General features: G+C 45.5%; 2 protein-coding genes across 2 annotated transcripts in view; both read left to right on the plus strand.

Moving 5' to 3' along the window:
• The window catches only part of TAF8 (TATA-box binding protein associated factor 8), a 30,237-nt gene extending 20,918 nt beyond the window's left edge, over nucleotides 1-9,319 (plus strand). The window contains exon 9 of the mRNA XM_003403916.4: nucleotides 8,770-9,319. Within this exon, the coding sequence (XP_003403964.2) occupies nucleotides 8,770-8,848 (79 nt within the window). The 3' untranslated portion in view covers nucleotides 8,849-9,319. The remainder of the gene's footprint in view (nucleotides 1-8,769) is intronic.
• The window catches only part of CIMIP3 (ciliary microtubule inner protein 3), a 76,194-nt gene continuing 69,967 nt past the window's right edge, over nucleotides 8,812-15,038 (plus strand). Inside the window, exon 1 of the mRNA XM_064285962.1 lies at nucleotides 8,812-8,896. Within this exon, the coding sequence (XP_064142032.1) occupies nucleotides 8,864-8,896 (33 nt within the window). The 5' untranslated portion in view covers nucleotides 8,812-8,863. The remainder of the gene's footprint in view (nucleotides 8,897-15,038) is intronic.

Raw genomic sequence — 15,038 nt, forward strand, 5'->3', positions numbered from 1 at the left:
GTTCCCAGCAGGGCACCATCAGTTGTAGCCAGGCACCATCTAGTTCTGGTCTCGGGCTGATGTAACCTCTGGTTTATGTGGCCCTTTCTGTCTCTTGGGCTCGTAATTACCTTGTGTCCTTGGTATTCTTCATTCTCCTTTGATCCAGGTGGGTCGAGACCAATTGATGCATCTTAGATGGCTGCTTGCTAGCCCACCACTCTCCAAAGTGGGATGTAGAATGTTTTCTTAATAGATTCTCTTACGCCAGTTGACTTACATGTCCCCTGAAACCATGGTCCCCAAACCCCCCCCCAGCCCCCGCTATGCTGGCCTTTGAAACATTCAGTTTATTCAGGAAACTGCTTTTGGTTTAGTCCAGTTGTGGTGACCTCCCCTGTATTGTGTGTTGTCTTTCCCGTCACCTAAAGTAGTTCTTACCATGTTTAGTTTTATAAGAAACTATTTTCCAGTGTGGCTGTACCATTTTGCATTTCTACCAGCAGTATATGAATAATCCAGCTTCTCCACATCCTCACCCTGGTGGTGTAGTGGTTAAGTGCTGTGGCTGCTAACTAAGAGGTCAGCAGTTCAAATCCACCAGGTGCTCCTCAGAAACTCTGTGGAGCAGTTCTACTCTGTCTTACAGGATAGCTATGAGTCAGAATCGACTCGATGGCAACAGGTTTGCTTTTTTTTGTTTTCACCAGCATTTGGTGTTAATCTTTTTTTTAATTATTCTGATGGGTGTGTAGTGATATCACTTTGTGGTTTTAGCTTGCATTTCCCTAATGGCTAGTACAATGGTGAATATTGTCTTAGTTACCTATAACAGAAATACCACGAGTGGATGGCCTGAACAAACAAATTTGTTTTCTCACAGTTCCGGAGGCTAGAAGTTCAAATTCAGGGCACCATTTCCAGAGGAAACCTTTCTCTCTCTCTTGGCTCTGGGGGAAGGTCCTTGTCGTCAGTTTTCCCCTGTTTTTAGGAGCTTGTTAGCACAGGGGCCCCAAGTCCAAAAGACATGTTCCACTCTTAGCGCTTCTTTCTTGGTGGCATGAGATTCCACTCCTCTCTCCTCGATTCTTTCTTTTTTATCTCAAAAGAGATAGATTCAAAATACAACCTAATCCTGTAGATTGAGTCCTGCCACATTAACATAACTGCTTCTAATCCTGCCTCATTAACATCATAGAGGTTAGGATTTATAGCACATAGGATAATCACATCAGATCACAAAGTGGTGGACAACCACACAATACTGGGAATCATGGCCTAGTCAGGTTGATACACATTTTAAAAAAAAAACACATTTTAGGGGGACACAGTTCATAATACACATCATTTCACTGCTCCATGTCTCTTTGTGTCTGTCTCTCTGGTGAAATATCTGTTTACACCTTTTGCTGGTTTTCTAATTGGGTTATTTGTTTTGTGATTTCTTCATATATATACTAGATGTAAGAACTGTGTTGGATATGTGGTTTGCAAATGTTTTCTCTGCATACAGCCACTCTGTAGCTTGTCTTTTCAGCCTCTTCCCAGGATTTTTGTTGAACAAGTTTTTCATTTTCATGAAGTCCAGTTTATCGTTTTTTCCTTTTATTGATTGTGCTTTTAGGATCAAGTTTAAAAACGCTTCGCTAAGCCCTAGGTCCTCCAAATTTTCTTTTATATTTTTTCTAAAATTTTTATAGTTTTATATTTTACGTTTCAGTCAGTGATCCATTTTGAGTTAATTTTTATGTAAGGTACGAGGTTGGATTGAGGTTCATTTTTTAGCCTATGGGTGTCCAGTTGCTCCAGCACCATTTGTTGAAAAAGCCACCCTTCTTCCATTGAATTACTTTTGCTTTTTTGTCAAAAATCAATTGGGCATACTTGTGTAGGTTGATAGACATTTTTTACGTAACCCCCATGTCATTATCACAGTTAAAAATTAACAGTAATTTCATAGTATCCCCTAATACCCAGTCCATATTCAATTTTCCAAATGTGTCAAAAGTGTTAGTCTTTTGTCTTTTTCTTTGCTTTTAACAATTGGCCCATTTGCATCAGGATCAAAATTAGATCCACACATTGCACTTGGTCTCCATGTCTCTTAAGTCTAGTTATTATCTCCTGGTATTTATTGATGAGTAGGCAGCCTGGCCACCCACCTCTAGGTGAGCAGCCCCAGTTGTGGCCTGGGGGTGAGAGTACTCAGCAGGCCCCTTTGTTTCTGAGCCTGAGGCAGTTAAACAATAATTAGTAGGGTTGATAGGAGAGACCATTAATAAAATGGCCTGGCTTTATGGAGACAAGAGTTAAAGGAACTAGAATTCCAGAGCTTTGCTTTTCTGGAATCCTGGAGTAACTGCTTAGAGGCCATGAGGTACAGCAGAACGTGGTATTGGTGGCATTTGTGTTTATGGCCCCACAACTCAGCAGCTGTGAGATCCTGAGCAAATCACTTAACATCCAAACCAGTTTCTGTTACAAAAAACAAACCAGTTGCCATCAGGTGGATTCAGACTCATAGCAACCCCGTGTGTGTCAGAGCAGATCCATAGTCCAGACCAAGGCAAAGCCATGGAAGCTTACTAGACACATCCAAACACCTTGAGGAACAAAGTTACTGGGACTGAGGGCTAGTAGGGACTATGGCCTCGGGGGCATTTAGGTCAATTGACATAAGAGTTAAAGGAAATGTTCTACATCCTAGTTTGGTGAGTAGCACCTGGGGTCCTAAAAGCTTGTGAGCCGCCATCTAAAATACGTCTATTAATCCCATCCCGTCCAGAGCAAAGGGAAAAGAAGAAAACCAAAGTCACAAGGAAAATAGTAGTCCAAAGGACTAATGGACCACATGAACCACACCTTCCATCAGCCTGAGCCCAGGAGAACTAGATGGTGCCAGGCTACCACCACTGAGTGCTCCGACGGGTCACAATAAAGGGTCCCAGACAAGAGTGGGAAAAAATGTAGACCAAAATTCAAATTTACAAAGAAAAACCAGCCTTACTGGTCTGACAGAGACTGGAGAAACCCCCAAGACTATGGCCACCAGACACCACACTAACTCAGAACTGAAGCCACTTCTGGAGTCCTCTTTTCAGCCAAAGATTAGACAGGCCTGTAAAGTAATTACACATGTGAGGAACATGCTTCTTAGTTCAATCAAGTATAAAATTTTTCAATGAGAAAAAAATTTGTGCTGTAAACTTTCACCTAAGGCACAATAAAATTATAAAAAGTTACAGTGAAGAAAACCCTTTTGGGCAGTTCTGCTGTGTCACATGGGGTTACTATGAGGAAATTGACAGCACCCATCAACAGGCAGCAAATAACAAGCAATCAATAAATAATATTTGTTAACAAAGCCATAGTCCACAGAGTTTCAATGGCTGATTTTTTGAAAGCAGATTGCAAGGCCTTTCTTCCGAGGTGATTCGGGGTAGACTCAGACCACCAACCTTTCAGTTAGTGTCCAAGCCCATTAACCACTTGGACCAACCGGTGAGTCCTCCTTTTAGGATGAGATAATTATGATACCTTGTCGGAGGGATTTAACGAGAGCCTCTGTGGGTGTGCCTTAGAAATGATGTTATTCCATTGCCAGACCTTTCTTTTTTCTGTTGCTTTTAAAGTAAATAATCGCTAATACTAATTGAGAACTTAATCTTGCCAGTCATTGTCCTAAGTGTTTTACACATTTTGACTCATTGAATCTTCACAGTTACCCCAAAAGTAGATTTTCTTACTGCCCCCGTTTGCAGTTCAGACCCGAGGCCTGGTGAGGTCAGTAACCTGCATCAGTCACCTGGCAGCTGTGTAGCAGAGGTGCAGCCAGTACGCAGGCATTCTGGTCCAGAGTTTATGCCCTTTACCTTTCACACTCTTGCCTTGTGACTGTACCTAATTCTCTTCCTCAAATGCATTGAGCACTACTGTGTGTAAGGGGATTCCTGCCAGACACACACGCTCTTGTCAGCCTATGAGTGGGAGAAGAAAGGAATCTAGAACTGGGACCAGTTATGGAGAGTGTGACGGGAAAGCAGGCTAAAGTTCTCTCACTGCACCTGGGGGCACCTGGCAGAGATGAGCAGGAGCATTTCTGCTGGATTAAATGATGTGTTCCAGCATGAGTTAGGCTGCTCTGACAAAAAGTCCCCAAGATATAGTGGCTTAAACAAGGCAGAATGGTATGCCTTCCATGTAAACATGAGGAGGTGGTTCAGGGCTGGTTTGGTGGCTTGATGAGACAGAAGGCTCCTGTTGCATGGCTTCTCCGTCACTTTCGGTGTAGCTTGCATCTACTCTATAGAAGATAGTTTGCCACCCCAACTACTTCATTCACATTCCAGCCAGGGAGAAGAGGGAAAGGGGAGTGTATATGAGAGAGCTTACCCCTTCCTCTCATATGACCCCACCTAGCTGCAAAAGAAGCAAGAAAAGGTGGTCTTTAGCTGAGTAGCTCTTTGTCTAGGTAAAATTTGAGAGCTTTGTCCCCATGGAGAGAAGGGAATAACAGGTTTGGGGACAATCAGCAATCTGCCACAAGTAGGGCTCAGAGAGTGAACCCAGGAATGCCTTGTGGACAGGCAGCAAGCCCTTCTCAAGCACTGAACCCACCTGACTAGGCACCTTTGGCTCTCTCAGCCCACCCTGAGGCCAGCAGTCAGATGCTCACTCAAAAATCAGGGCCCCTCAGTGAGGTCTAGCCAGCTTTTGCCTCTAATGTGTTACTGTGTTGGCTGCCCCTTCCTTCTTCCCAGCTGTTCCTTTGACTTCCATGACGCTGCCCTCCTTCTTTGCTATTCTCCTACCTCTGGGCCCCCCTTTTCCTCACTGCCTCCCACCCACCCATCCAACTGGATGGTCCCAAAACACAGTCTCTGCTTCTACAAGATGGTGCATCTGCTCTTCCACCTCCAACTGTTCCCGCCCTGTGAGTCCTTAGCATCCAGCCATCTATAGCTTGCTCTCCACTGAGCTGTCTGGCTACACTTTCTTTTCAGCACAGCTGGATTTGAAGTTTTCACCTTTCCTTCCAAACCACTTCCATTCCCCATCTTTCCCACAGAAGTTAGAAACAGTGATAATAACAGCAGCCGACCCTTGCATGCTCACTTTGGGCCAAGACCACAGGCTATATGAACATTTTCTCAGTTTTCCAGCAATCCAGGCTAAACACTCTAGAGCTTTCATTTTTGTTCATCTTCTCTCTATCCAGCCACCAAACCCTCCCCTGTCTTCCTCCGTTGCCAGTCTGATGCTGTCTCATCCAGCCTGTGGCCACTGCCAGGCTCTTCTTCCTACTAGACTTACCCCTGCCGTTTCTTCCCCCGCAGTAGAATTTGCAGTCCTGCTTTGCAGCTTTCTACTCCAATTCCAAACTGCCCAACCTGGCTTTTGAGGGCCTCTGTCAACTCAGTGGATTGTTTGTTATAACTCTTATTTTTCCTTCATTGATTCAACAAATGTGGATCTGGTACCTTCTGTGTATGCCAGGCACTGTGCTAGGCTCTAAGCGTACAGTGCTAAACCAGGCAGACAGGATCCCTGCCCCTGGGAATTCACTCTGTGGTAAGACAAAGAAAACAAAACCAGAATCATGATGGCTTGTGGAGCAGTGCTAAGAAGGACTTAATGGGAATCTTTATGCCTTGAGAGGAGAAGGCCATTCTCATCACTACTGCATCTCGTGTCTTTGAGCTCTTCCCCCACCAAAAAACCAGACCTGTTGCCATCAGGTCAATTCCAACTCATGGTGACCCCGTGCGTTACAGAGTAGAACTCCATAGGGGTTTTCTTGGCTGTAATCTTTATGGAAGCAGATTGCCAGGCCTTTCTTCCACAACACCGCTGGGTGGGTTCAAACCACTAACCTTTAGGTTACTAGTCGAGTGCAAACTGTTCGTGCCCCCAGGAACCTTTCCTCCCCCACCATCACCTCATAAAACTTCTATCCTTCCAGCCTCTGTATCCTCTTGCCAGCCTACATCAATCTGTCCGTTCATTCACTCATTCAGCAAACATTTATTGAGCTTCTGCTGTGTGCAGGCAATGATCCAGACGCTGGAGTGGAGAGTATAATAAGGTCCTTGCCTTCTCAGAGCGTATGGTCTAGTTGGGGACAGACAACCCACAAACAACAGACACGTAACGTCAGGTCGTGAATTAGGGTTCTGAAAGGAAAGCGATAGCACCCTCAGGTTGGGTAATTTGAGGAAAGTTTAATAAAGGGATTACCTCCAAAGGTGAGGGCAAGGTATAGGGAAACCACTGGGGATAGTGTGGTACCTGGAGCTAGTAACAGGGAAGGGGAGGGAGCAGTTAGCCAAGCCTGCAGAGAGGCCTGTGTTTAGAGGCCCTTCTGCCAAGAGCTGAGACCTTTGGTCAAGGGGTCCAGTCAACACGCAGTGCCTCTGCAAAGGAGAGAGAAAACCCGTTGCTGTCAAGTCGATTCCAACTCACAGCGACCCTGTAGGGCAGAGTAGACCTGCCCGGTGAGCAGCTGGTAGAGTCAAACTGCTGACCTTTTGATTAGTAGCCCTAGCTCTTAACCACTGTGCCACCAGGGCTCCGCAAAGGAGGGAAGGAGGAACAAATATCCTGGCCTCACTCTCCTCCCTCCCTCTCTCCTTCCAGTATCCCCCTGTCCTCAGGAATCCAGAGGCATGGGGTCTGTTGATGGGGCGATACCATCAGCACCGTCAGGGCACAGCAGGGTGAAATGTGGAATAAATGAACCTGGGGAACGGGTGAAAGGAGCGATTGTTACACAGTGCAGTACTGTGAGGAGTGAGGTGCTGAAGGGCTGGCTGTTTTACAGTGGGGAAGGAATGTTCCCTCTGGGCAGGACCCCGAATGCACTGAGGGGTGGCTTTGTGGAGAAGCATCCAGGAGAGGTGAAGCAAGTGCACAAGCCCTGAAGCAGGAGTGTGCCTGTCTCCTAGCAGCAAGCGGCCACCTGCCTGGGGTTCAGGGAAGGACAGGGGCCACACTGCAAAGCTCCTTGAGCCTGGGTAAGGGCCTGGGATGTTGTTCAGAGTGAGACAGGTGGCACTGGAGTGGCAGGAGTTACCTTTGCTTGTGAAAGGATGATTTCGGCTACTGGGTAAAGAATAGACTGTAGGGGCTACAAAAGACGCTTCTTTACACAACTGTTTCTCTTAGAGTTAGGTCCACGTAGTTTGGCATTTGACAAACACAATTCAGCCAGGGGACAGCCAGCCACTCTAAAACTGGAGGAACATTAGTCTCGGCCATTAGGGTGACTACTCGCTGCAGGTGGAGCCCGGCACCAAAGGGCGAGGGAGGAAGAATGCACACAGATAGCACTCCTTTCCCAGGGGAGTTAGCAGTGTAGTCAGGGAAACCAAACCAACACACTGGAATTGCTTCAACATCACTTACAGGAAAGAGAACAACTGTCAATAGAGGGCTGGACTTCAGCACTTAAGGGCTGAAGCCTGTGCCTGGATCTAAATGGGAAGGGGTTAGGAATGAAGCTTCTGGGAGGAGGTGAGTGAGGATGAGGGGGTGGGTCTGAGATGGCCTGAGGGTAAGTGAACCAGCTACCAGTGGTTCCAGACTTGATTCCAAGTCATGGCAACTCCATGTGTGTCAGAGTAGAACTGTGCTCCAAAGGATTTTCTGTGGCTGATTTTTCTCACATAGATCACCAGGTCTTTCTTAGGAAACACTTCTAGGTGGAGTTAGACCATCAGCCTTTTGGGTTGCATCACCCAGGGATGGCAGCGTAGGTGAGGTGGGGCGTTATCTGACCCAGCATGAGAGGACTAAGCCACTGGAGGCGAGGCTGCCACCCCTGAGGCTGAGACTGTCTCAGCTCCCCCCGCCACCCCCCCCCCCCCCCGCCGGCTCCTGCGGTCCTCTTGTAACCTCTTCCGAGGCTAGTTTGGTATCAGTTGTAACCAGGCTTCTCCCATGTAAAGGGGCCGAGGTTCCTTTAGTGACCTTGGTCCGCAGATTGTACCCCAACACTCCCCCCTGGACTAGGGCCCTGGGAATGGGGGTGGTTTGAACTGGTGGGCCCTCCTGCACATATCTGAGGTTAATCTTTCCCATGACAGTTACCGAGGGTCCAGGTTTGGGCAGGACGCTGTCCCATGCTCCATTAACCAGGCGAGATAGGGATGATCATACAAAAGCAAACAAAAGAAACAGAACCAATTGCTGTCAAGTCCATTCCAACTCATGCGACCTTTCGGAAGCAGATTGCCAGACTTCTCCCGATGATCCTCTGGGGGGCTTCAAATTGTCAACCTTTTGGTTAGTAGTCAAGCGCTTAATTGATTGTACCACCCAAGGGCCCCTGGGTGATTGTCAGAGGCTTTTATTTATTTATTAATGATATTGTGTTTTTTATGAAAGCTTACATAGCAAATTAGGTTTCCATTTAAGACTCGAGGGCACTGGGTGTTTGGGATACATGCTGTATAGTGACGTTGATTACTTTTCCACAATGTGTCAACATTCTCATTATTTCTATTCTGGTGGTTCTGTTTCCATTAATCTAGCTTCCCTGCCCGCTTTACCTTCTCATCTTTGCTTCAGAGTAAATGTTGACAATCAGAGGCTTTTAAATAGAAGGGTGAGGATCTTCAGAGGCTCTCAGGAGTTTTGTAGGTACAAGAGGAATGAGCTGAGCCTTTTTTGGTTATTTGCTATAATGTAGGAGACTTGGGGCCCCAAATCTAATTCTATTTCTTTTGGACTTTGTTATGCATTCATTTGTGAATTTTCCTCAACCACTGACACGGGCTTTTTTGTTCTCAGGCTTATACTGAATCAACTTCTAAATTCTCTGAACACCAACTCTCTGAACCCAGATGAGAGTGGTGGACAGCTGGCCTGAGGGTAAAAGGTTACCATGGACACTCTCACCCCTGCAAACAAGTTGAAGGTATTTTCCCTTTTCTTGAAGCTTGTTTGGCTTACCTTGATCTCTGTTTTATTATTAGTTTGCCTTTTCCTTCTTTCTTAAAAAGTTGTTTTATTTAATTTTGAATAGATAATATATGTGCACAATATAAAATTGAAAAGATAAAAAAAGATATTAAGTGATAAATAGGCACCTCCCTCTTCCCCTGTTCCCCAGGCTCCGAGTTCTCCTCCCTGGAGGCTACCGGTATGTTTGTATCAATATCACCTTATGTATTCTTTCAGAAACAGTCTACGCAGAAAATGCAAATGCTTGCTATATTTCCCCCCCTTTTACACAACAGTAGACATGACATAAGCTATCCATGTTGGGTTTTTTTTCATTCTAGTATATCTTTGGCAGTGGTTCCATGTCAATAATAAAGAGCTTCTTCATTCTGTTTCATGGCTGCATAGTGTTCATGGTATGGCTCTTCCATAAATTAATTTCTCCAGTTCCAGTTACTATATAATAAGTTATTCAACTAATTTAACCAGTTGGTGGACACACAGGTCGTTTCAGCCTTCTGCTGTTTCAGATGATGATGTAACGCGTAGCTTTGCACGGGTCGTTCCACTCTCTGTGCCTGTTTAATGCAGGACAGAGGTTGCCTACTTCTCAGAAGATGTACCAATTTACACTCCCACCTGAGTGCCTGTGTCCTTACACACTTGCCACCTCAGTGTCTTGAAACTTGTTGAACCTTGCCGATCTGACAGGTGGAAAACGTTATCTTGTGGTTTTAGTATAAGTAGGGTTGAGTATATTTTCCTACACTTTTTATGGTAACGATCAAGTATGTGTATGTCAGCCAGCATCGGGCACATAGTCATCGTGCCGTGTGATGATGCCCCAGCACAGGTGTGCCCGGGTAATCTGGCGACACAGAGGAAGGGAGCCCAAACTCTTTCTGGGTTGAGACTTCAGGAAGAGGGACCCAGGGCTGGTGACATTTGAGCTGGACCTTGAAGTTGACCAAGTGAAGCAAAGAAAGGAAGGACATTCCAGGCAGAGAGAACGGAAGACACGGAGTATGAGAGGAGCAACAAGGACTGAGCATGGAAACGAAGGTCGAAGATAGACACAAGGGCCTTGGAGGCCATGCTGAGGAGATGTCATTTGCAATGAGTCCATTTACTGAGTGCTTACTACATGCCAGGTGTTGTGCCAAGCCCTTGACATAGATTAAGTTTTTTAATCCTCACAATTACCTAATGAGGTAGGTACAGTTATTACTCCATTTACACAGGTATCACCTCATTTATTAATAGTACTATTATTTCCGCTGCTTAACAGAGAGATAACAGAGGCTTAGAAGGTTAAGGAACTTGTCCAGGGTCACAAAGCTACTAAATGGCACACCTTGGATTCGAGCTCCCCTGTCTCCTAACCATGTGCAAGCCGGTTCCCTCTGAGAGCTGGAAGTCAGAAGTGTGCTCATTATTGCATGGCAGGGGGAGGTGATACTGCCCCTCCCAGCCCTAAGGGGATGGAGCCTTCCACTGGGAGCAAAGAAAGGCTGTTCTAAGACCTCAGGTTCCCTCCCAACGTGCAACCAGTTTCTGAGATGGCTTCCTGGAGACATTCTGTGCATACCAAGCAAATACAGACATGGCCTTCCCTCCGCCTTTTTTTTTTTTTTTTTTTAACAACTAGAGCCTACTGCATACGCTCTCCTACACTGTGTTTTTCCTCACTTACTCTCTTGTAGGTCATTTCCTATTGATACATAACGAGCTTCCTGATTTGTTTTTATGGCTGCAGAGTGTTCCATTGTATGTCTTATCATAATTTATTACCGGTTCTCTATTTAGAGAAATTTAGAACATTTCCAACAAACAATGCTGCAATGAAATGATGCCATTTGGCTAGTATATTTGTAGGCTAAGATCCTAAAAGTGGAATTCCTAGTCCACAGTATAGGTGATAGCATTTTGATAGCTAGTGCCAAATGCCCTCCAGAAGGGTTGTTTTAGTCATCTAGTGCTGCGATAACAGAAATACCACAAGTGGATGGCTTTAACAAAGAGAAATTTATTTCCTCCCAGTAAAGTAAGCTAAAAATCCAAATTCAGGGCGTCAGTTCCAGGGGAAGGCTTTCTCTCTCTGTCAGATCTGAAGGAAGGTCCTTGTCCTCAATCTTCCCCTGGAGGAGGAGCTTCTCAGACGCAGGGACCCCAGGCCAAGGGATGTGCTCTGCTCTCGGTGCTGCTTTCTTTGAGGTCTCCCTGTCTCTCTGCTGGCTTCTTTCTTTTATATCTCAAGAAATTGCTTCAACACACAATCAAATCTCATAGATCGAGTCCTGCCTCACTAACACAACTGCCGCCCATCCTCCCTCATTAACATCAGAGAGGCAGGATTTACAACGTATAGCAAAATCACACAATACCAGGAATCATGGCCCAACCAAATTGATAACATACATTTTTGGGGGGACATAATTCAATCCATGACAGCATCCCTCCAGGAAAAGGAAAAAAGAGCCTGTCTCCGCACACCCTTGTCAACACGATGTTGATCAAACTTCTAATTTTTTGCCAACTTCAAAAGTGAAAAACAGTATTGCAGAGCATCTGTAGTTTGTATTTTTCTTATTATGACGGAGCGATTTTTCCGTGGTGTGATTTTAAAAGTACAGCATCCACAGTATTTTTCCTTGGAGTGATTTTAAAATACAATGTCTATAACACCATAGCCTGGCCGAGGAGAGAGCCAAGATATTCTCCCTGAAGCAGCTTTCCCTTCCGCCCACGGAGCTGCAGGCAACCTCAAGTCTTTTCAGCTCAGGAATTGTCCTGGGGTAGGCACACGTATGTGAAAGGAGCTTCTCCATCTAAAACTGCACTCTAGGTATGGGAATAAGCCAGCTAAAACATCACAGTTGCTCCCCCGTCTTCGATATCCCCTCTCCACTGCCAGAAGCTGCCCCTTCCTTGACAAAGCTCCCCTGAAAATCCAAGGAGAACGAGCAAATTGGTTCTCTTTGCCCACATTCTTTGAGCCAGATGCGTGCTGGAGAATTACTATACTTGGTCCTAAGCGACCACGTACCCTCCAAGGTGATCAGCCTCTGGGAGAACAACAAAGGTCAAAAAAGACCCGCATTTAAGCATGGCCAAGTTTTGTTCTCCTACCCTCCACTGGTGCAGAACAAGCTTGTCACTGTCCCCACAAGCTTCTCAGAGATAGTGGGTACTGACCTCTGTCTTGATTGCTCAGGTGATAGGCCAGCTGCAGCCCTTTGATTGGTCATTCAGTCAACCGAGTAGATGTGGACCCTGTCCTCGAAGAGCCCATAGGACAGAGTAGAGCTGCCCCATAGGGCTTCCCAGGAGTGACTGGTGAATTCCATCTGCCGACCTGTTGGTTAGCAGCCAAATGCTTAACCACTGCTCTGCCAGGGCTCCACATGAAAAGTAAAGCCTCCTGGAAATTTTTTTTTTTTTTTTTTTAGTAGCAGCTTCAGGCTTCTCTCCTAGAGCTTAGGGGATGGGATGATATGTTTGTTTGCCCCCTTTTCTCTTTGGAAATCTTGGTGTAAAAATATTACAGATACTGGACTAATGAATGGTTCTCCCATTTACCATGTGATCATGAGAACCAGTTTTTTTTTTTTTTTGTATTCCAATAAAACTTTATTCAAAACAACAGCTGGTGGGCCTGAATTGGCCCACAGGCCATAATTGTCCAACCACTGGTGTAAGTTGTAAACAAGAATAACTTTTCTATGCTCTGCAAGTGCCCTTCTATTCAGTAAATAAAAACCCAGTCCCAGTGCTGCTGAGTCGATTCCAACTCATAGTGACCCTATAGCACAGAGTAGAACTGCCACATATCTTTTTTTTTAATTCCACAATAGATTAAAGGTAGCTTATAACAAGAACAATGAAAATATATTAAATTAAATATATTTTCATTGTTCTTGTTATAAGCTACCTTTAATCTATTGTGGAATAAAAAACAAATATTAAATTAAAAAGCAGGACCAGGGAGAAATAGACATTAAAATAAATTAATATAGGGGTGAGGGAGTAGAGGGCCAGGGATAAACAAAAAAATATATTGTATATCAGATGGTGACAAGTGCCAAGGGAAAAAATACAGCAGGGTGTGAAAATACGCAGTGTAGGAGAAGGCGTATTATTCTTTTATGGGGTGGTTAGGAAAAGCCTGGCATCTTCAAGAGGGTAACATTTGAATTAAGAGCAGATAACTCGAAAAAAGCAGTTGATGGGGCTGCAACAGCAAGTGCAAAGGGCCTGAGGCAGCAAGGGAGCTTAGTGTGATTAGAGTGGCTGGCATGGAATAGTCAGGACAGAGTGGTAGGAATAAGATTAGAGGTGAGGGAGGAGTGGATCATGTGGGGTCTTGAAGGCCATCGTAAGGACATTAGTGCTTACTGTGAGGGAGGTGGGGAGACTTCAGGGGCGCTGAGATCATCTGACTTGGTTTGAACAGGGTCATCCTAGAGGCTGTGTTGAGAAACGACTTCCACTGCAAGGGTGGAAGCAGGTAGGAGGCAAAAATTCATAGTGATAGTGGCTTGGACTAAGTGGGTAGCAGTTGAGGAGCTAAGAAATGATCAGAAGTGGTGTCTTCAGGTAGAACTGTCAGAATTTGCTGATGGTTTGGATGTGCCTATAAGTGAAAAAGCGGCCAAGGCTTGGGCCTGAGCAATCAGAAGATAGAGAGACCATGGGATGGGGTGGGCTTAGGCGGTCAGGAGCTCAGCTGTGAACACATTAAGTCTGAGGTGCCCTTAGACAGCCAAGTGCAGATGCTGAGTCAGCACTTGACTGTATGAGCGGAATCAGGGGAAGCTCTGGGAGTCATCAGGGTGGGAGTGATATTTAAAAAAAAAAAAGTTCCTGTCGAGTCTGAATCACTGAAGACATCATCTACTTCATCCAGGATTTAACTCCCTAATGACCAAGTTCAATCCAAGGAGAGAACCTATCTAGAATTCCTAGAGGGAGTGATGGGCTGCAGAGCCCTACCTCCGTGAACATCTACGATCACAACTGGTCGTGGTCGTTTTGCTTTGTTATACAGTGGACCTGCCTTCTCCTAACTCCTCCAGACACACGTACAGAGTGGTGTGTGGTAGATGGTTGTTTTCTTGGTGAGGCCTAGCATGCAGGGAGACAGAAACCTGGCTGTGTCAAGGTAGAGTAAGATTTGTTGGAGAAATGTACGGGCAGAAAAACAACAAGGTGACTTGCTTCTCTGAGCTCTCCTTATTTCACGGAGAGGAGGCGCGCTTGGCCAGGCTAAGCTAGGATCACCGAGACAAGTGCTCAGGAGAAGGACCCTCCACCCCCCATCCCAGTTATGCATTCTTAGGAAAGTTGGGAGGGAATAGGGATGCCCGGTTTACTATGTAACAATGGGAGCTTCCTGGTCAAGGAAAAGGGGGTGCCTTCAGAGCTTGGCTACTGGTATCAACTGGACACCTTGTGATCTTCCCTTGAATCACCTTGGACCTCCTGAGCTTCTTGCTAGATTATGAAAGAGGCAAGAATGAGCCTCCAGGGCCACCAAGGTTTCTGTCTTCGTAATGCCCATTTAACTTCTTGGTGCTTTGTTTTCTTACCTGTTAAAATCAAGGTAATGCTTGTACTTCAAGGATTGTGAAATAGGAGGTTTGCCTTCCAAACCCTCTCTCCACCCCCACGCTCAGGTATCTCTGTTCACCTTCACCAACGCCCTGCTCCCAAGCAGCCATCATCTTGAGACTCCTTCAGGGGAAAACAGGCCAGGAGACCCGGCTTTAAGCTAGATCACTGGTTTTCTCAATTTCTGCAGGATTGACAGTTTGGGCCAGATAATTATTGCTCTGTGCATTGTAGGACATTTAATAGCATCTCTGGCCTCTTCCCACTAGATACCCTTAGGATTATTCCAGTTGTGACAACAAAAATGTCTCTAGACATTGCCAAATGTCCCCTGGGGGGCAAAATCGTCTGGTTGAAAACCACTGAGCTAAAATAAAACTCCAGGGCTACATATTCAGGCACCAGCAGGAGGCTGGTGGAAAAGATTTTGGGGCAGCAGGAATTTTCTTCCTCAAATCAGAACATACCTTCAGCTGTTTCCTCTGTTTAATTTCCCTGAGGCTAGA

This window comes from Loxodonta africana, chromosome 1 (genome assembly GCF_030014295.1).
Source record: "Loxodonta africana isolate mLoxAfr1 chromosome 1, mLoxAfr1.hap2, whole genome shotgun sequence".
Lineage (NCBI taxonomy): Eukaryota > Metazoa > Chordata > Mammalia > Proboscidea > Elephantidae > Loxodonta > Loxodonta africana.